The following is a 22,101-nucleotide window of genomic DNA, read 5'->3' on the forward strand; positions in this document are numbered from 1 at the left end:
AGGAGTGTTGCTAAATCTGTACTGAACTCAAGACTCCCTGTGTTAGCACCTTAAAGCATGCCCTTTTTATGTTTACAATGTTATGAACAGAGTCCAACTTAACACTCTGTTTTTTTTTTTTTTTTTTGTAAAATTGAGGTATATGACTATTTTTAAGTGAAGAATCATAGTAGCTTAAATTATGTTAAAACCTGACCTACCAGTGCAAACAAAAAGGGAAAAAAAGACTTTTAAAAGGGTTTTTTAACACCAGGATTTTTTTTTTTTTCCTGAGAAGAAGAAAGGAACAGAAGAACTAGGAAACAACCAGAAAACAATTAACAAAATGGCAATAAGTACATACCTATCAATAATTACTTTAAATGTAAATGGACTAAGTTTACCATCAAAAGACATGGACTAAATAAGTTGATTAAAAATAAAGGCCTGCAAGAGTCTCACTTCAGGTATAAGGACATACACAGACTGAAAGTGGAGGGATGTAAAAAAGATATTTAGCGCAAATAGAAGCCAGAACAAAGCTTTGGTAGCAATACTTATATCCAACAAAAGAGACTTTGAAACAAAAACTGTGATGAGAGACAAAGAAGGGCATTGCATACTGATAAAGGGATCAATCCAACAAGAGTATGTAATATTTGTATACTTATGCACCCAACATGAAAAAAGTGAAGGTGGAAGTTGCTCAGTTGTGTCCAGCTCTTTGCAACCCCTATACAGTCCATGGAATTCTCCAGGCCACATGGGAACACCTAAATATATAAAGCAAATATTTACAGACCTAAAGGGAGAACCAGACAGCAATACAGTAGTAATAGGGGACTTTACTACTCTGCTTACCTCAAAGGACAGATCATCCAGACAGATAATCAGTAAGGAAACACTGGTCTTAAATTAGACCAGATTGACTAAACAGATTTATAGAGAACAGTCTATCCAAAAGCAATAGAATACACATTCTTTCTCAAGTGCCCATGGAACATACTTCAGAATAAATCATATGTTAGGTTACAAAACAAGTCTTAATACATTTAAAAATATTCAAATCATACTAGGTATCTTTTCTGACCACAGTACTATGAAACTAGAAACCAATTATAAGAAGACAAGTGGAAAATCACAGATATGTGGAGATTAAACAACATGCTACTATAAAAATGACTGGTATCAATGAAGAAATAAAAAGAGAAAAAAAAACCAAAAAAACAAAAAACCCTTGAGGGCTTCCTTGGTGGCTCAGTGGTAAAGAATCTGCCTTCCAATGCAGGAGACACAGTTCAATCCCTGATTCAGGAAGATCCCACATGCTGTGGAGCAACTAAGCCTGTGTGTCATAACTATTGAGCCTGTGTTTTAGGGCCCAGGAGCCACAACTACTGAGCTCATGTGCAGCAGCTGCTGAAGGCTGCATGCCCTAGAGCCCATGCTCTGCAACAGGAGAAGCCACTGCAATGAGAAGCCTGCACTCTGCAACTGGAGAGTAGCCCCCAGTCATCACAACTAGAGAAAAGCTCATGCAGCAACAAAGACCCAGCACAGCCAAAAATAAATACATGCTAATACACTTCAGTCATGTCCAACCCTTTGTGACCCTATGGACTGTATGTAGCCTGCCAGGCTCCTCTGTTCATGGGATTCTCCAAGAATACTGGAGCGGGTTGCCATTTCCTCCTGCAGGGAATCTTCCCCACCCAGGGATTGAATGCGTGTCTCTTGCGTCTCCTACGTTGGCAGGCAGGTTCTTTACCACTAGCGCCACCTGAAAGCCCAAAATAAATACCTCAAGTTATAAAAAATACCGTGAGACAAATGAAAATGGAAATACAACATACCAAAACTTATAGAGTGCAGCGAAAGCAGTTCTAAGAGGGAAGTTCATGGTGATAAATGGCTACCTCAAGAAATAAGAAAAAACTTGAAGAAATAACCTATATTTACAACTCAAGGAACTAGAAGAAGAATAAGCAAAGCCCAAAATTTGTAGAAGGAAGGGAAGAACAAAAGCAGAGCAGAAATAGAGTAAGAAGACAATAGAAAAGATCAGTGAAACCCAGCAAAGGCAACAAAACACAAATAAAAAAGTGGAACTATATCAACATAAAGAGATTCTGTACAGCAAGGGAAATCATTAATGAAATGAAAATGCAACCTACTGAATGGGAGAAAATATTTGTAAATCATATATCTGATAAGAGGTTAATATCCAAAATAGGTAAGAATTTATATAACTCAATAGGAAAAAATATCACATAATCTAATTAAAAAATGGGCAGAAGTTCTTAATAGACCGTTTTCCAAAGAAGGCATATAGATGGCTAATAGGTGCATATACAGATGCTCAGTGGGAGAGAGACAATAAATAAAACTCCAAAATGATCCATGGTTAAGTGCCATGCAGAGAATTAAAATAGACTACTGTGTTAAAATAGTGACTGGATTGTCAGGGGAAAGTCTCTTTTGAAGAAATAACCTCAAAATGAGATCTGAGTGATACTCATAATGCAATAGTGATAAGGTTTTTCAATATAAATATTAACATAAAATGTTTGCAATACTAATATAAACATAGTACTCAAAATTCACAAAAAGCCTGTAATTATTCCATAGTGCTAATACAGACTATATGGCTTAGTGGTAAAGGATTTACCTGCCAGTGCAGGAGACAGGGTTTGATCCCTGGGTTGGAAAGATCCTCTGGAGTAGGAAATGGCAACCACTCTAGTATTCTTGCCTGGAAAATTCCATGGACATAGCAGCCTGGCGGGCTACAGTCCATGGGGCCACAAAGAGTGGGACACAACCGAGCATGCTTGCATGTATGCCAGGATAAAAGTGGGTTTTTCTTTTTTATTTCTACTTCTATGAAGTGGTAAAACACAAAAATGTTTATCTGTTGTCCCTAATTCCTTACACAGAATTTCTAAAAAATTCCTGAGTTTTGAAAGTGTCCCTTGTTTTTCATAATAAGCCCCATTCAGTCACATCTGAGTTTATTCTGTTGAGGTAACTTAGGATGGGGCCCCTAGATAGTCTCAGGATAGGTTGGTCACCAGAAAGACCAACTGATCAGAGGGTTGGAACTTTCAGCCCCACCTACCAACCTCCAGTAAGAGGAGAGAGGACTGGAGATTGAGCTGTGTGTAAACCCTTGAACTATAAGATTCAGAGAGCTTCTGGTGAAGACAGCAAGGTGGCGGGAGGGTGGGAGAGCATGGAAGCTCTGCACTCTCCTACCTCTGTGCATCTCTTCTGCTTGGCCTTTGTAATAAACCAGTAGCAGTAAGTTAAAAAAAAAAAAAAAAAAGATGTTCAGTATCTTGACTCATCAGGGAAATGCCAATTAAAACCACGAGATCTTACCTCACACTTGTCCAGAATGGCTATTATAAAAAAAAAAAAAAAAAAAAACCAAAAAAAAACAAAACAAGAAAAAACAAATGTTGGTAAGGATGTGGAGAGAAGGGAACCCTTGTGCACTGTGGATGGGATTGTAAATTGGTATTGCCCCTATGGAAAATATTTAAAAATAGAATTACCATATGATGCAGCAATTTCACTTATAGGTATATATCTGAAGAAAATGACAACACTAACTTGAAAAGATACATGCATTCCTATGTTCATTGCAGCATTATTTATGATAGCTAGGATATGGAAGGAAAAAGGACTTTTTAATACCAGGATTTTTTTCTCTTCTTTCTTTTTCTGTTTTAATCTCCACAAGATATAATTAGCCCCGAATATAATTGGTCTACAAATGTATTTACCACTAGAAAATTTGTTCTTCAAAGTAGCCTTTGTTTAATAAGTACCTGTCTACAAAATTCATGTTTTAACTTTTTAGCAATTGTCATGTTAAAAATGTTGCTCCTACATAAGATCTAAATAAAGGTCTTGGAATCAGTAAAGTTGAAAATATTCTCAATTTTTAGTATTGCTTAATGTTTTTATTTGATGTTTTTACTATTTATCCAATCTCTGGTTTTTTGTTTTTATTTAAGGCTTTAGTTTTCAGTTCATTTTTTAGAGTTCTAATCCCAGGCAATAATCTAGTTAAAAAAAAATATATGTAAATTTTAATTTTTCTTACATGTAGGGAAAGGCCTTACCTATTGAGGATTTTTTTTCTGGTTGGCAAAGTTTTGTTTTGTTTTGTTTTGTTTTTGTACTAACCATACTACTGTGAGCTTTTAGTTTTATTAAGGATGGCTGTGAATTCCTTAGAGGAGTCTTATTTATTGCAGTTAACTTATTATGTATAAAATTATTTATTGCTGTGCCTCTTTCATATGAGGGGTTAATGAGCACAGCTAAAAACCACAGCAAAGGGGTGGGAAGTATCACAGAGAAGGTGACAAATGGATAGTTCCTATTGCAGGAAGGGTTGGAGGTGGGAAAGAGGAGAGCTTTTATAATGGTGACTCTGAGTAAGTGTAGAGAAAATTGATTCAAACATTTGATCTGGGATCAAAGAACCTTTGTTATGAACGGTCAATGTTAAAAATATAAAACATACGGAAGCTGTTGCCTGTGAAGTCATTTGCGTACTCTGGCTGCAGAGATGTAAAAGCCAGTTCATCACTATAAACGAGGACAGATTTTTTTCCTGGGCCATATGTTTTGGAGTTTTCTCTCTCCAGAATCAGGATGGGGAGGGGGTAGAAATTACTGGTTGACATATTCTTCACTGTTGAAAATAACTGCACTGAATTCTTTTTATTTTTGATTCATTACTGCTGATCAGTTTGAAACTTTTGAACTTCCTCATAAATATCCATAAGAACTTTTTTTTTGGAAGAAGATTTTTATTTCAAAGCAGAATATTTACCATAAGTTTTAGTACTAAAATATGACTTATTGTTATGGTGTGTTATGACACATTTTTTAAAAAAGAGAATAGCAGAGAGGGCCTTGGAGAATGGCATACTTGACCTTGTTTTTACCATATGTGAGTAGGAATGGTAATCCCTGTTATGAGCCATTAAGGCAGCGTCTATAAAACTCTTTGAGATCCTCAGAAGAAAAGTTTTATGTGTACAGCATTTTTATGTTATCTACATCATTTACTAGGGATCTTGAGCAAACATTGAAATCTGATTGACTTTTTCACCTTCATAATTATATCCTTACATGTAAACTTGTCCTAAAAACCTTTTCTGTTAAGGGAAACAAAAAATCACCTTTCTTTGTTTGATTCAAGATTCTCCCCCATCGCATTTATACTAAGTGAGTTTTTCTAAGTTTTTTTTTTTTTTTTAATTCAACTCTTTTTATTACTGAGGGTGTTAAAATTCAGTCTGGCCTTATAGAATATGAGGATACAATGTGATGACAATTTTGATCCCTATCAAAATTATTCTTTTACCAAGTAAGGTTCACCATGAAAGATAGGGCAGCTCTACCTCCTGGGGAGAAATGTGGCAATATTGTTTGCAACAAATGAGAATTTACTTATGCCAGATCTCTTTTGAAAAGAGAATTTGATATACTGGTTGGTTAATACTTCTTGGGGAGGGTCCTATTAGAATGCTGTTATTGTCAGGGATTAGAGGGGAGTAAGAGCCTTGGGTTCAGGGGATTGGGGTTCAGAAAATTTCCTGTATATAAAGTGAACCTTGGCTTATAACAAATCCTATTTTATGTCCCTTAACGTGATACAGAAGAGCAGGGAATGTGAGCATATGTAAGCTATTTTAAGCTGATTGATGCCAACACTAATGGGTATTCCTATTTGAAATACACTGACATCCCTTTAAAAGTCACATAGACTGAAGGTTTCTTTTGTTGGAGGCAATAATCATTGGTTTTCATCTTTTGCATGCATAGGAAATCTCCTTGAGCCCCTTCCCCAGAGATTTTGACAAAGTATGTGAGGTGGGGTGCAGGAAACTTGAATTTTAATAAGCACTATAGTTGATTTTTTAGCAGGTGGTCTGAGGATATTATAATTCTAGGGCATTCTGTGAGTCTTGAAACCAGTCAGGTGATGTCTGGCAAGGTCATTTTTGCTAAGCATCTGTGTCCTCATGATTCAATGAAGATTATTACATGTAACTGTACTAGTATATAACTTTTGGGGTTCTAGAAGAGATTAGGTAAGTAAGACAGTACAGTCCCTTGCTCAAAGTATAAACTTAATAAATGACCTTTCTAGTATGACGTAATTAGTATGCAGATTCTGGTTGCGGGTGAAATGGAGTTAGCACATTTCTCCCTGTCTCATTCACTTGACACAGTGATAAAACCTGTACAGAATGCATGGAATATCTATACGAGGACTTTGAAAAGTAATCAGTAGCAGGAAAATTAGTAAAGAACACCAGAATTTTGAAATAGCTCTAAACTGGCAGTAGGTTTTACCAGTTTTCCCTCTGATTATTCGTTTACATGAACACAGCCTGAAATCTGGATGTGGGAACGGGGGAACAGAGCTGACTTCCAGGAGATGCCCTTATTCCTGGTGCAACAAGCATGAAAGTGAGCTCTAATGTCAGGGAGACATTTTTTCCCTCTTCCTCATTTCCTCACACCCCAGCCTCCAAGCAGTCCTGTAGTGGCAGCAACAGATGAGCAGGAGCCAGAACTCTGAGGAAGGGGACCTTTCCTATTTATTGCTGGGCTGTGATTCCAAAAGACAGAGGTGAATCCTTGATGCATTTTTCCTCTGTCCTCCCACTGATTGGCCTCTGCCCTGGAACTATGCTGAGGAGTAGGGTAACTAGAGGGAAGCCCTGGGGAACTGAAAAAAGGTTGCCAAGGTGGAAAAGCTTTAGAAAGTGATCTGTGAAGTTGTGAACTCCTGTGCTCACCGCTGAGTTGCATATGTATTGATCTGATCTTAATCAGGACACCAGAGATGTTGAGAACTGTGTTAACAAATAGACAGCTTCTCAGGTGGCAGCATGAGCATTTAGTGGGTCACAGGTGGAACTGATTCAAAAGCACTGCAAAGGCTTTGAAAACTGAACTAACACTAAAACCAAAGCAAGTAGAAGGTAAGTTGGGACTTGTGGTCTGGATCTGACCAGGAGAACTTCTTGCTAAAAACAACAAAACAAATGTTTTCTTTAGGATTTAAACAAGACCCAGAGGCTTATAACATAATATTCAAAATATCCAGGATTAAACTCCAGATTACTCAGATTATGAAGAACCAGAACCTGCATGAGAAAAGACAATGGCATTTCCAAGATGACACAGATGTGGGGATGCAGTCATGAAAATTTTAAAGCAGCATTTATAAAAATACTCCAATAAGCATTACAGACACTATTGAAATAAATATTTAGAAAAGTAGAAATGTCTGGCACAGAAATAGAAGATAAGAAGAAGAACCAAGTGGACATCTTAGAACTGAAAAATAAAACCACCAAACACAAGAACAAACACTTCACTAAATGAGCGCAGTAGCACAATGGAGGGAACAGAGGAGACAGTCAGGGACTTAAAGAAGGATAAATATTAGGTTGACCAAAAAGTTCATTCAGGTTTTTCCATACCCGAAACCTGAACAAACTTCCTGGTCAACCCAAAAGAAATTATTCAGTCTGAACAACAGAGAGGAAAAAAGTTCCTTCCCCAAAATGCAAGAAAGAACACATTTCCAGGACCTGTGGGACAATAACAAAAAAGTCTAACATTTATGTCATTGTAGTCCCAGGAGGAGAGAAGAAAAAAACATATTGAAAAAATAGTTGAAAAAACAATTAATGGAAACTTCCAAAATTTAGTGATTGATAGAAACCTACAGATTTAATAATTTCAGCAAGTTCCAAATAAGAGAAATCCACATAAATCCATGCCCAAGCACATAAAAATATTACTGCTGAAAACTAAAGAAGAAACATTTGAAAGCACCTAGAGAAACTGACCTATTACCTTTGGGGGAACGCGACTAGATTGATTGCAGATTTCTTGTCAGAAACTCTTGTCAGATTTCTTGTCTTGACAAATTTCTTGTCAGAACCTAGAGAGAAGTTGCACAGCATGTTTAAAGAGCTGAAAGGAAAGAGCTGTCAATACAGAATTCTATATCTAATGGGGATATCTTTGAGAAACGAAAGTTAAGTAGATAACCTCCCCTACCTTCCCCCATTTTTCCCATCCTTCTTTTCAAAAAAATTTTTTTAAATTGTATTTAAAAAAATTTATTTTTGCTCATACATGTGGCATGTGGAATGTTAGTTCCCCAAACAGGGATTGAACCCACAGCCCCTGCCTTGGAAGCACAGAACTTTCACCACTGGACCACCAGAAAAGCCCTCATCCTTCTTTTTTGAACAAACACATGGTTTATTATTTCTTTGGGGAGAAACAGTACCTACTTGGAGTAGTTCACATTTATTTAATGCTTACTGTGTCAAGTACTTTCACTTGCATTATTTCATTTTGTCGTAGGCAGCATTCTATTTCAAGTTCCTAAAGCACAGTTATGACTACAGCACTTGAAGCAGTCTCTAGAAAGTTCTGAATGCTAGCAAAGTGGGACAGAAGGATCATTACTTTACCCACTATTTACCATCAACTATCAAAGAGAAAGGAAGTCTAATAAGTCAAATTTTAAGAAGGATACATGAATGCATCCCAGTTACCATTGAGGGCAAACACTGAATAGTTTTTTATGACACTTACAGTATATTCTGAGTGAGACCACATTTATAAATTTAACATGAGGGCTAGTGAAGACACTTGCTTTTTCTTGAAATGACTTATTCACTCTTAGCAGAAGAGCTGCTGCTGCTAAGTTGCTTCAGTCATGTCCAACTCTGTGCAACCCCATAGACGGCAGCCCACCAGGCTCCCATGTCCCTGGGATTCTCCAGGCAAGAACACTGGAGTGGGTTGCCATTTCCTTCTCCAATGCGTGAAAGTGAAGTCGCTCAGTCATGCCTGACTCTTCGCAACCCCATGGACTGCAGCCTACCAGGCTCCTCCATCCATGGGACTTTCCAGGCAAGAGTACTGGAGTGGGTCGCCACTGCCTTCTCCATAGCAGAAGAGGGTGGGTCTCAATTCCTGGATAAGCCTTGAGGCCAATTCTGGGATCAGGTGTGGTGACAGGGAGATTTTTAGAAAGGGCACTGTATGTAGCGTCACTTTTTAAAATCCAGGAGAGTAATGCTGTCTTTATTATTCCTCAAGGAAATAAATAAGTGGAACATGTGAAAGAGAAATTGTACTGTTGAGATGTTCTCTTTCCTTCAGGGAATCTTCTTCACTTCTCTCTCCTTTGTTAAGATGATTAATGGCTTGATTTTATTTAAACTGTGGGAAACAAATGAAACCATTAAGTGTTTATATTTAAACCAAATACATTAATAGAGGTAGTGAAACTTTCTGTAGGCCACATGGCCTGCCCCAGCCCGTAAATGCTCCTTCTGACTTTCCAACACAATTGCCAAACACTGCCTCCACACATTCTTTTTAAAACTTCTTTTCCATTCCAAATCCACTTGGTACTTTCATTACGGTCTTGTTAAAATTGCAAGATGTCCACTGAGACTTACAAGATAGATTTTCTCTTTATTGAGGAGGAGCAAAAGAGGAAGTATATGAAAGCATTTCTATTTGTTATTCCTTCAGGGAGTCATATTAAAGAAAAATAGTGACAATTCTATAGGAAGAATATCTTTTAATTTGACATTGTTTTAATGGTGAGCATTTGAGGTCAGTGTGTTTGCCTCCCCTTGATTTTAGCACCTTGTACAACATCCTGGATAGGACTACTGGGACAGATAATATTATTTTATTTACATGTGGAACAAATAAGGGGATGTACCTACAAGATATATGTTGATTATGGGCTTGATGTAAGTGTAGACATGCACTTATGATATTTGTTCTTAGAATTAGGTCTGTTTTACCCAATTTTGTACCCATAGCCCAGTTTCCTCTAGACAAGACTTACTGTGAGAATCTAATAACTCCTTTCCTATCTTCTCATAAATAGGTACAAGATATTATGAAGGTCTGAGAACTTTTCCTGTGTTCCTATATGTAGATACCTGCTTAAATGTAGTTAAAAACTTCTTAAAGATGACAAACCCAATCACCAGTATGACCCATCCTAATTGCATAATCCTTCTGTATATATATATCCATGTTAAGAGGTATAAAGCCTAGCAAGGAATGGTCTTGGGGGTGGAGTGGTAGGCCCTGAACTCTAGTACCCAGAGGCAGGTACACAAAAATTTTGTGAGTTACACTTTAAAATTATTTTTCCCTTTTAGATCTTGAATTTGCCTGAACTGATCAATGATTCCAAGTATAGAACTAACCACCTTCGGGTACAGAATAGGAAAGAACTTATTAAAATATTATCAACACGGTAAGCTTGGCTCTACTCTGTACATTTAAGAATTAATATGTTATTAGCGTTTATCCGGTATTTTTTGGTGTTCTCTTCAGCTTACTTAGATTAACTTAAAAGTATCTTTCATTTCACAGAATTGGTTAGTGGAAATATGTTTTAAAGCTATGTTTTACTTTGTCTGAAAGCATTTTACATGTCTTATAAAGTACTGTATCATAACAATGATATGAATAAGAAAGTCACAATAACTTGAATTAAGTTGCTTCTTTATGGTATGTGTTTGGCTTTAGTTGATCATAAATAGGAACAATAATAATTCAACATCATTTTTTACATTTACTATATGAAATGCTCTCTCTATATAAGCTAATTTAAACCTTATAATAATCCTGTGAGAGAAGTTCTATCATTCTTACTTTACAGATAAGGAAACTGAGACAAGGGAGGTTAGGTCAAGAGTTTGTTGGCTTTTCTGAGCCTCTCCTGTGTAGTTTGTCATGATGATGTTTTTAAAATGGCAAATCAAGTTATGGATCATAAAGGATTAGTGCTAATCAGTTAGAGTATTTGATTTCTAAATTATTTCATTCATGTCAGGTTATGCTTTTGTTTGCCCCAGAAGAAGTTAATAATTCATACTCTTTCCTATCAGTTTCACTTTTGTTTACATCTAAACTTCTGAATCTAAAGGAACAGAATGTGGTTTTTGTGGATCTAAATACCCGTATGTACTGTTCTTCAGTGTGGAATGTTTGCTCTCATCACACCAGTAAGCTAAGAACTTTTGTTCAGATACCATGTCTTGTCTTTTAAAAAAGGCCCTTGTGTTTCCATGTAGCATAGATATATCAAACCTCTTAGGCTCACAGATATATAGAACAAACTAATGATTACCAGTGAGGATGTGGGGGAGGGGCAGTATAGGAGTTGGGGACTGGGAGGTATAGCCTATTGAGTGCAAGATAGGCTACACGGATGTATTGAACAACATGGGGAATATAGCCAATACTTTGTAATAATCAACCAGGACCTACTTAAAAAATAGAAAGACAAACAAGGGGACTTGCCTGGCAATCCAGTGATTAAGACTTCACCTTCCAATGCAGGGACTGCAGGTTTGATTCCTGTTCAGGGAGCTAAGATCCCAAATGCCTTGTGATCAAAAACTAAAACATAAAATAGAAGCAATACTGTAACAAATTCAGTAAAGACTTTAAAAATAGTCCACATCAAAAAATATTAAAATAAACACACAAACAAACAAAACTTCTTAGAAAAACACTTCTAATTTATTTATTTATTTATTTCTGTTCCCTTATTTAGGGATTTCTACACGAGTCAGCATTACTTACTTGGTCTTTCCTGGATTTTAAGCACTTCTCTACACTGCCTGTATCTCCTTCTTCAATCAATGGGGCCTCTGTGTGTGGGACTGATATGCATAGAAGAGGGGAATGAGAATTGGGCTCCCCTTCTTTGGTCATTAGTTAAATAAAACTCAGATTCTACTGCAAAGTCAGAGAGCCCTCAGTCATTAACCTTTCACCCAATAAGAATCGGCCATTTAGCTCTGCTTTTTGCCTCTTTGCCTGTCATGCAGTTTTTAATTCATTAATACGACGACTTTTTCCTTTCACACAACGGTTACCAAGTTTCAATAATAGACACTTGTGAGAACCTTATCAAAAGCTCTTTGATAGTCTAAACAAATCATATCCATGCTGTGAGAAGAGTGGACCCAAGAAAAATACAAAACCTAGGCAGATGCAAGTGTCCTCTTGTTTCTGAATTGTCAGCACTTTTATAACTTCAAGAACCACAAAATTATTGGTTTCCTATGTCCTAAAACTTGTATTCTTTGCTAAATTCTGTTATAGAATTCTGCTTTGTACAGACTTTTAACATCATCTGTAACAGTTTAATTTCTAATTTCTCTCTTTGGGGTGAATTAAATAACCTGACACCTTCTTCTTTCTACTCTTATATACCCAGAAGTGGGAGTTTCAGCATTTTAGATCCCATAGGTTCTTGTGTCTTTATTCAGACTTTAGGAATCACACTTGTAAAGAACAGGCTAAAGGGTAGTCTTAAGAGAGGAAACTTGATCGAGGCGGGTCCCATCATCATACAGCCTGCAGTTAAAACACAGACTACCACTGCAAGGCCCTTGGTTGCCTGGGGGCCAGAGTCCCTGCCCTCTTCATTTGCTGTATGGATGTATTTTGGTGGTACTTTGTGGGATGCAGTTCTTCACTTTCTTCTCAAGTATCGTCTTCTCCATGGTGGATCAAATAGTAATGACCAGGGAAGATTAGCATATTGGTTTAGTCCCTTTGATAACTTTTTCATTTGTTTTTCTGAACAAATATCCATGGGTTCATTAGTACCATTAATTACTGGGCTTTCATAAGTATGTGTTAGTTGCTCAGTCATGTCCAACTCTTTGAAACTCCAGGGACTCTAGCCTGACAGGCTTCTCTGTCCATGGAATTCTCCAGGTGAGAATACTGGAGTGGATTGCCATTTTTTCCTCCATGGGATCTTCCTGACCCAGGGCTTGAATCTACTGTGCTACAGTCAGATTCTTTACCAGCTGAGCCACCAGGGAAGCCCTGGCTTTCAGAAGTCTCTGTGAACGTTAAAAATATCTCATTTTCATGATTTTATGTTTTTCTAATATTCAAAATATTAGTGGCTGTATATTAATTAGAGGATTAAATCTGGCTGTTTTGGTCTGACATTATGGCCTTCCACAATCTGACATGACCTTTCCTTTCTACTTTTTCTCAGTATAAAGAATAGTATAGAGAAGTGAGTTCAGAGAGAGAGTGGGGGTGGGGGATGGCAGGAACATCATGCTGTAAAAGTTCCAATAGACTTTATGATGAAGGAGTTCCTTAAACTTGAGAAACAAAGGAAAGTATTTGACCATAAAATGAGTTAGCTTATCAACAACTTCTATTTTCTGTCTAAACTAATGGTAGATCTTTTTCTGTCCAATTTTATTGAGATATAATTGATATATAATGTTGTATTAGTTTAAGGCATACTGATAATGGTTTGATATGTGTATATATTCTGAAATGATGACGATAATAAGTTTTAGTTAACATCTATCATATCAGAGTTACAAATCTTTTTTTTCCCTTGTGATGAGAACTTTTAAGATCTGCTCTCTTAGCAACCATCACATACAATACAGTATTATTACCTATAGTCACCATTGTTGTTTAGTAGCTAAGTCACGTCTGACTCTTTGTGGTCTGTCCATGGGATTTCCCTGGCAAGAATACTGGAGTGGGTTGGCATTTCCTTCCCCAGGGAATCTTCCTGATCCAGGGATAGAACCCAGGTCTCCTGCATTGCAGGCAGATTCTTTACTGCTGAGCCACCAGGGAAGCCCAGAGTCACCATGCTGTATATTATATCCTCAGGAGCTATTCATCTTGTAACTGGAAGTTTGTACCTTTTGACCACCTTCACCTATTTTCACGACTCTGAAGAGATGTCCTGAAGAGAATACTCTAGCTGGTAGAGTTCAAAGTTTTCGAGCAACTTAGAGTCAGCAAAACATTCTTCATCACATTAAGAGACTTGAGGGGCTCAAGAGTTTCAGTGGAACATGCTTCCTCATTGTTCATTCTCTTACTCATCTATTTAGCCCATTTATTGACTACCTACTATATGCCAGTGACTGTTTTGAGCCCTAGGAAAGTGGCATTAAAAAACCAACATAAAAATTCCTATATTCCTGGATTTTCATTAGAATAAACCTTGCAGACTTTCTATAAGACTTGTAGGGCCTCTTCCATAAAAACATTTGTTTTGGTATGCCTCAGAAGTTAGTTGTTCATATTTCTCATGTAAGCTTTTTGTAAATTTTGCTTCATAAAAGTATTACAGCTACAGCCTGTTAATTATTAATTATTTATTGTCCTTTTTTTTGAGTATGTTATAGTACACATGCTACAAGTTTTATATGTGTGGTTTTCCTATCATTTCTATAGAAGAGCATTTTTTTTTTTTTTGGTAACATTAGCTACGTTGCCATGTGAAATGCCACGCTTTTTCTTGTCTGCTATTAAATATTGAATCATAAAACTTTCCCTTGATGCTCATAGACACTTTTTTCTGCCTGTGTTTCTGTTTTAGAAAATCTCCAAAACATATAAAAATGTAGAGGGATTTGTTAGAGTGAATTTGCATTTTGCCGCTGCTACTGCTGCTAAGTCGCTTCAGTCGTGTCTGACTCTGTGCGACCCCATAGATGGAAGCCCACCAGGCTTCCCCGTCCCTGGGATTTTCCAGGCAAGAACACTGGAGTGGGTTGCCATTTCCTTCTCCAATGCATGAAAGTGAAAAGTGAAAGTGAAGTCACTCAGTCGTGTCCGACTCTTAGCGACCCCATGGACTGCAGCCTACCATGCTCCTCTGTCCATGGGATTTGCCAGGCAAGAGTACTGAAGTGGGTTGCCATTGCCTTCTCCAGAATTTGCACTTTAGGCAACTTAAAAAACTCTACTATGATGGACTCACAGTGTTTATTAAAAAAAGAAAAAAACAAAAAACTTCTTACCCCTTTCATCTGACTTGATATCTAAAAGTGGAAACAGAAGCACCTGCTCTCCTAAATACACATGAAGTTCCCCTCATGGGTTTCAAAATCTTCCGTCCAAAGCATTTTTACCAAGTTTCTATTAATTTCCTGAGTAATTTCCCAAATTAACTTTCCTGCCTATGGCAAACGTTCATTTAAATGTTTTAGAATCTGGTGATTCTCTTTGAGTTCTCTGAAATTCATAAATTCTTTAGAAAGTGCCTACCAGAAATGTCAGTCACTTACCTCACTTTTCTGTTATTCTTGCTAAATTCAGTTTGATGTTACTCTCTGAGCACGGTCCGGCCCGTTCAGGAAGGCAGCTGCATGTTTTTGTCATCAGCTGGGTTTTCCACAGCCAGCACACACACAATCCCCCTCAAGTGCTCTCAGGTGTTACTATTCCTCAACTGTCGCCACTAGCACTTTTTTTTTTTTTAATTTGAAGGTGGAAGGCTTTCCCCTTGAGCTTGCCATTTTATCCAGGGTGTTGCAGAAAGTCTGTTTACCCAGCTGCTAAGACCAAAAACGAGATGCTGCTGCTGCTGCTAAGTTGCTTCAGTCGTGTCCAATTCTATGTGACCCCATAGACTGGACTATGCAGTCCACCAGGCTCCGCCGTCCCTGGGATTCTCCAGGCAAGAACACTGGAGTGGGTTGCCATTAAGCATGTTAAAAGTCAGTCCCCAGCTAAAATACAAAAGAAGAGATATAATGGAGACTCATCCAGGGCCTGTTACAACAAACCCCTTCTTTGCAAAGCTAAAGAGCAACAGACTCCTCGTCCTGGGCCACCCACATGCAGGACCAGAATTTTTGCAATAGTTCAGACCTTGCAGGAGAGACTGAAAATCACGATGTGTATTGATGCTAAGAAGAGAAGGATAAAGATGATGTATTAGTAGTTGGGGAGAAACAGTAGGAAGACATGAAATGAAGACGAAGGGAAGGAGAAACGAAGGGGAAAATAGAAATACAATTCCCTTTATTCCTCCCCCTTCCTCTCTTCATTTCTAGCGGCCACCGACTATATGCCCTTGTCCTGTAGATGCAGAGATGATAGAAGTGGTGGGCCCTTGGTCTAAGTAGGAAAACAAACAAATAAAGCAATGAACTAAGTAGTGCGAGTGAAGTGCCACTGTGCACATACACCCAGGGTGCTAGGGGCTCAGAGAAGGGGCCGTTCCCTCAATTTGGGCAAGTCAGGGAAGGCTTCCTGTAGGCAGTGTCACCTGAAATGAGTCTTAAAGGACAAACAGAAATAGGCAGGTAAAGAAAAAAGATAGTTCAAAAGAGGAAATATCAAACTGAATGTAATTTTATACAGAGAAAAAAATTAATCATAGGAGAAGAAAAGAAAGTAGCTTGGAGAAAAACTGATAACAACTTTTAAATTGCTTTTTGAAAAATGCCACAAATATTAAGGAAGTGTATATCAGTACAGTCCTGGTGAAGGCAGTCCTAAAATGTTGGTTGTCCTAGGTTGTCATAAATAAAAGGACAGTGTCAGATAAATTACCTTTTATTTTTAAAGTACTGTGGCAATTCCTTCAGTAAAATAAATCATTATTTTCGGTTTAGAATGATCTGAGTTTTAAGTCAAGTAATTGAATATCTACTTATTTTTAGACTTTTATATATTAATATATCATGAAATTAAATGCCTTCTTTCAGAGCCTTCTAAACAGAGGTACTAAACAAATATTTGTTGTACTGAATCCAGAACTTATCAAAGAGCTTCATCTCTTTAAATTTGATGTCAGGTCATTTTTAATAGACTTGTTCAGAATATTGGAGAGTTGGACCTGGAACATTTTGGGGGCTGTTGATGGAGGGCTTGTGACTTCAAAGATGCCTAAATATAATGTTAATTTTTAAAACCTGACATCTTGGCTCCTTTAGGCAAATTTGGTCATTTCACTGCCCTGACTAGATCTTTCATGGAGTCCCCACAGCTTTGAGGATAGTTTAAACTATTTATCTTAACATATGTAATTGCAACTCCCACTTTTGCCTAGACCATCTTATAATTTAGCCTGGTCTTTTAATCTGCTGTGTCTTCACATATGCTCGTCGCTTTTCACTAAAATGATGAAGTTCCTTTGTCCTTTAAAATGAGCACAAATTTTGGGAGCTTTTTCTGTCATTTGTCTGTTTTAAGTGGCTCCTCCTATGTTGCTATGTGAAAGCATCTATTACACTCAACTGTCATTCATCGTCCTCCTTGACAAAACAGTAAATTTCTTAAGGCAGAGACTAGCTTTTGATTTTCAAAGATTTTTTTTTTTTTTAAGAGCAGCTTTGTTGCTGCTGCTGCTGCTAAGTCGCTTCAGTCGTGTCCGACTCTGCGCAACCCCATAGGCGGCAGCCCACCAGGCTCCCCCGTCCCTGGGATTCCCCAGGCAAGAACACTGGAGTGGGTTGCCATTTCCTTCTCCAATGCATGAAGTGAAAAGTGAAAGTGAAGTCGCTGCATCGTGTCCAGCTCTTAGCGACCCCATGGACTGCAGCCTACCAGGCTCCTCTGTCCATGGGATTTTCCAGGCAAGAGTACTAGAGTGGGGTGCCACTGGCTTCTCTGTTAGAGCAGCTTTCAGATCAGATCAGAACAGATCAGTCGCTCAGTTGTATCCGACTCTTTGTGACCCCATGAATCGCAGCACGCCAGGCCTCCCTGTCCATCACCAACTCCCAGAGTTCACTGAGACTCACGTCCATCGAGTCAGTGATGCCATCGAGCCATCTCATCCTCTGTCGTCCCCTTCTCCTTTTGCCCCCAATCCCTCCCAGCATCAGAGTCTTTTCCAATGAGTCATCTCTTTGCATGACATGGCCAAAGTACTGGAGTTTCAGCTTTAGCATCATTCCTTCCAAAGAAATCCCAGGGCTGATCTCCTTCAGAATGGACTGGTTGGATCTCCTTGCAGTCCAAGGGACTCTCAAGAGTCTTCTCCAACTCCACAGTTCAAAAGCATCAATTCGTTGGCGCTCAGCCTTCTTCACAGTCCAACTCTCACATCCATACATGACCACTGGAAAAACCATAGCCTTGACTAGACGAACCTTTGTTGGCAAAGTAATGTCTCTGCTTTTGAATATGCTATCTAGGTTGGTCATAACTTTCCCTTCCAACGAGTAAGCATCTTTTAATTTCATGGCTGCAATCACCATCTACAGTGATTGTGGAGCCCAGAAAAATAAAGTTTGACACTGTTTCCACTGTTTCCCCATCTATTTCCCATGAAGTGATGGGACCGGCTGCCATGATCTTCGTTTTCTGAATGTTGAGCTTTAAGCCAACTTTTTCACTCTCCACTTTCACTTTCATCAAGAGGCTTTTTAGTTCCTCTTCACTTTCTGCCATAAGGGTGGTGTCATCTGCATATCTGAGGTTATTGATATTTCTCCCAGCAATCTTGATTCCAGCTTGTGTTTCTTCCAGTCCAGCGTTTCTTATGATGTACTCTGCATAGAAGTTAAATAAACAGGGTGACAATATACAGCCTTGACGAACTCCTTTTCCTATTTGGAACCAGTCTGTTGTTCCATGTCCAGTTCTAACTGTTGCTTTCTGACCTGCATACAAATTTCTCAAGAGGCAAATCAGGTGGTCTGGTATTCCCATCTCTTTCAGAATTTTCCACAGTTTATTGTGATCCACACAGTCAAAGGCTTTGGCATAGCCAATAAAGCAGAAATAGATGCTTTTCTGGAACTCTCTTTGCTTTTTCCATGATCCAGTGGATGTTGGCAATTTGATCTCTGGTTCCTGTGCCTTTCCTAAAACCAACTTGAACATCAGCAAGTTCATGGTTCACATATTGCTGAAGCCTGGCTTGGAGAATTTTGAGCATTACTTTACTAGCATGTGAGATGAGTGCAATTGTGCAGTAGTTTGAGCATTCTTTGGCATTGCCTTTCTTTGGGATTGGAATGAAAACTGACCTTTTCCAGTCCTGTGGCCACTGCTGAGTTTTCCAAATTTGCTGGCATATTGAGTGCAGCACTTTCACAGCATCATCTTTCAGGATTTGGAATAGCTCAACTGGAATTCCATCACTTCCACTAGCTTTGTTCGTAGTGATGCTTTCTAAGGCCCACTTGACTTCTTCACATTCCAGGATGTCTGGCTCTAGGTCGGTGATCACACCATCGTGATTATCTGGGTCGTGAAGATCTTTTTTGTACAGTTCTTCTGTGTATTCTTGCCATCTCTTCTTAATATCTTCTGCTTCTATTGGTTATAGCAAAACTGAGAGGGAGGCCCAAAGAGTTCCCATATACCCTCTGCTATCCTGTTTCCTGCCTCCCCCCAGCCTCTCCACTATTAACATTCCTCACCAGAATGGTACAGTTGTTATAACTGATTCACCTACATTGATACATCATAAGAGACTATGTCATTTTAAAAATTTTTATTTCTAGTGCATATTTAGGTTCCTGACACTAGGTGTTCTTTGAGTTAGTGAACACATGAATTAATAAGGGGCAGGCAAAGCCATCCAAATTTGGCAAAGCAGCTAAAGGAAAAAGACCCAATGTCAGGTAAAGTAAAAAGAGGAGAGCAGTGGTAGCTAGAAATGACAACTTTTTCTAAACGCATCTAGGAGGACTGTGTTATGATCACAGAATGTCAAAAGACCTGAAAACCAGAGTCTTCCACTGACTGTGGACTTGAGCAAATCCTCGGATTGCTCTGAGCATCAGGTTCTCTTGTGTACAGTGTGTCTAACAATACCTACATCATGGTGAGAATTAAAAAACAGAACAGGCATGAAAGCTGCCAGCACGACCCTCGGCATATGACAGTGTTCAGTGTATTGTAGGAGAATCTCAATCCTTAAGAATCATAAGATCCTAATTTTTTGCCATCAGAGTTCTCCTATATCTTTTTTTTAATTCATAGATGCCATGTTTTGAGAGATTTTTCCCTTCCAAACTATAATTATTATATGAATTACCTTTCACAATTTTCATTTAATAAAGTTTCTTTTAACTGCCAATCAGATTCTGATTAGTATAACTAGTGTTATTGTACTGATTTGATTTAATTTTAACAGAAATAAAGCATGACAGTCTACTTGGCCTGTATGACCCTGTTGCAGCTAAATAAATTATTTCTGTTCAACTTAAAAAAATTAAAAATAGCTCACAAGATTCAGGAATACATTTAATTTTGTACAATGATCTTAATAACAGTTTCTTTTTTCTTTTTTTCAAACCCAAGGTGGGCCTTAATAGCTCATATACTATTCCCTTTCAAGAAATACTATGTTTCAGTGTAGGCAGTGAATTTGGAACTTGTGAACATTCCACTTAAATTATTCCACACATTTGTGGTTGTACCTTCATAAATAATGAAACACTTTAGTGTGTTTCTCAGTTGCTATGCTGTGTTAACAGCCTCTATGAAGAGCTTCAGTCAGGGGCTTTGAACTCTGAAATAAAATGTATCCATGAGTTTTCCTGTGTCATTTTTATGGTTAAGTTTTTCAAAGTTTTAATGGGTATCTCTGGCTTTCCTGAAAGCTGTTGACTTTACCTTCTGTTAAATAACGTATTGTTCTTGTGCTTAGTTGCTCAGTCATGTCTGACTCTTTGCTACCCCATGGTCTGTAGCCCTCCAGGCTCCTCTATCCATGGGAATCCTCCAGGCCAGAATACTGGAGTGAGTTGCCATGCCCTTCTCCAGGGGATCTTCCCAACCCAGGGATTGAACCCAGGTCTCCCGCATTGCAGGTAGATTCTTTACTGCCTGCAATAAAGAATTTCCTGGTGCCTGGTCTGAGCCATCAGGAAAGCTCAAGTATCCTTAATTTTAATTTCTAGTAAAAAAAATAAAACCACCACATATTTTTATCTCTTGCCTCTTCCCCTACCCCTGTCTTAAATCCTTATTTCAGTCCTCCCTTCTACCTGCCTTCCATGGCCCTATCTTCCTGTCCTTATCCTGTCTTTCACAATTTGGATTCTTTTTTTTTTCTTTCTTTCTTCTTTTTTTTAAAATTTTACTTTATTTTTAAACTTTACATAATTGTATTAGTTTTGCCAAATATAAAAATGAATCCATCACAGGTATACATGTGCTCCCCATCCTGAACCCTCCTCCCTCCTCCCTCCACATACCATCCCTCTGGGTCGTCCCAGTGCACCAGCCCCAAGCATCCAGTATCGTGCATCGAACCTGGACTGGCATCTTGTTTCATACATGATATTTTACGTTTCAATACCATTCTCCAAAATCTTCCTACCCTCTCCCTCTCCCACAGAGTCCATAAGACTGTTCCATACATCAGTGTCTCTTTTGCTGTCTCATACACAGGGTTATTGTTATCATCTTTCTAAATTCCATATATATGCGTTAGTATACTGTATTGGTGTTTTTCTTTCTGGCTTACTTCACTCTGTATAATAGGCTCCAGTTTCATCCACCTCATTAGAACTGATTCAAATGAATTCTTTTTAATGGCTGAGTAATACTCCATTGTGTATATGTACCACTGCTTTCTTATCCATTCATCTGCTGATGGACATCTAGGTTGCTTCCATGTCCTGGCTATTATAAACAGTGCTGCGATGAACATTGGGGTACACATGTCTCTTTCCCTTCTGGTTTCCTCAGTGTGTATGCCCAGCAGTGGGATTGCTGGATCATAAGGCAGTTCTATTTCCAATTTTTTAAGGAATCTCCACACTGTTCTCCATAGTGGCTGTACTAGTTTGCATTCCCACCAACAGTGTAAGAGGGTTCCCTTTTCTCCACACCCTCTCCAACATTTATTATTTGTAGACTTTTGGATCGCAGCCATTCTGACTGTTGTGAAATGGTACCTCATAGTGGTCTTGATTTGCATTTCTCTGATAATGAGTGATGTTGAGCATCTTTTCATGTGTTTGTTAGCCATCTGTATGTCTTCTTTGGAGAAATGTCTATTTAGTTCTTTGGCCCATTTTTTGATTGGGTCATTTATTTTTCTGGAGTTGAGCTGTAGGAGTTGCTTGTATATTTTTGAGATGAGTTGTTTGTCAGTTGCTTCATTTGCTATTATTTTCTCCCATTCTGAAGGCTGTCTTTTCACCTTGCTGATAGTTTCCTTTGATGTGCAGAAGCTTTTAAGGTTAATTAGGTCCCATTTGTTTATTTTTGCTTTTATTTCCAATATTCTGGGAGGTGGGTCATAGAGGATCCTGC

The 22,101-nt window shown here is 38.3% G+C and overlaps 1 protein-coding gene and 1 long non-coding RNA gene across 27 annotated transcripts in view; one reads left to right on the plus strand and one right to left on the minus strand.

Annotated features, from left to right (window-relative positions):
* The window catches only part of SUGCT (succinyl-CoA:glutarate-CoA transferase), a 784,651-nt gene that overhangs the window by 283,646 nt on the left and 478,904 nt on the right, over window positions 1–22,101 (plus strand). For 21 of the 26 annotated variants that reach the window (XM_086395998.1, XM_086396001.1, XM_086395997.1 and 18 more), the window contains one exon: window positions 10,230–10,327. The exons of the other annotated variants lie outside the window; for them this stretch is intronic. In XM_086395998.1, the coding sequence (XP_086252124.1) occupies window positions 10,230–10,327 (98 nt within the window). The remainder of the gene's footprint in view (window positions 1–10,229; window positions 10,328–22,101) is intronic. 26 annotated transcript variants of the gene reach the window in all.
* LOC147373968 (uncharacterized) lies at window positions 620–9,267 on the minus strand. Its single transcript, XR_015162300.1, has 3 exons — window positions 9,180–9,267; window positions 7,879–7,966; window positions 620–752 (listed from the first exon to the last, which is right to left on the minus strand). It is a non-coding gene; the product is annotated as an uncharacterized LOC147373968 (long non-coding RNA).

The sequence above is a fragment of the Bos grunniens genome, chromosome 4 (assembly GCF_055505025.1).
Source record: "Bos grunniens cultivar Pamir isolate PY7600 chromosome 4, Bosgru_T2T1.0, whole genome shotgun sequence".
In the NCBI taxonomy this organism is placed as follows: domain Eukaryota; kingdom Metazoa; phylum Chordata; class Mammalia; order Artiodactyla; family Bovidae; genus Bos; species Bos grunniens.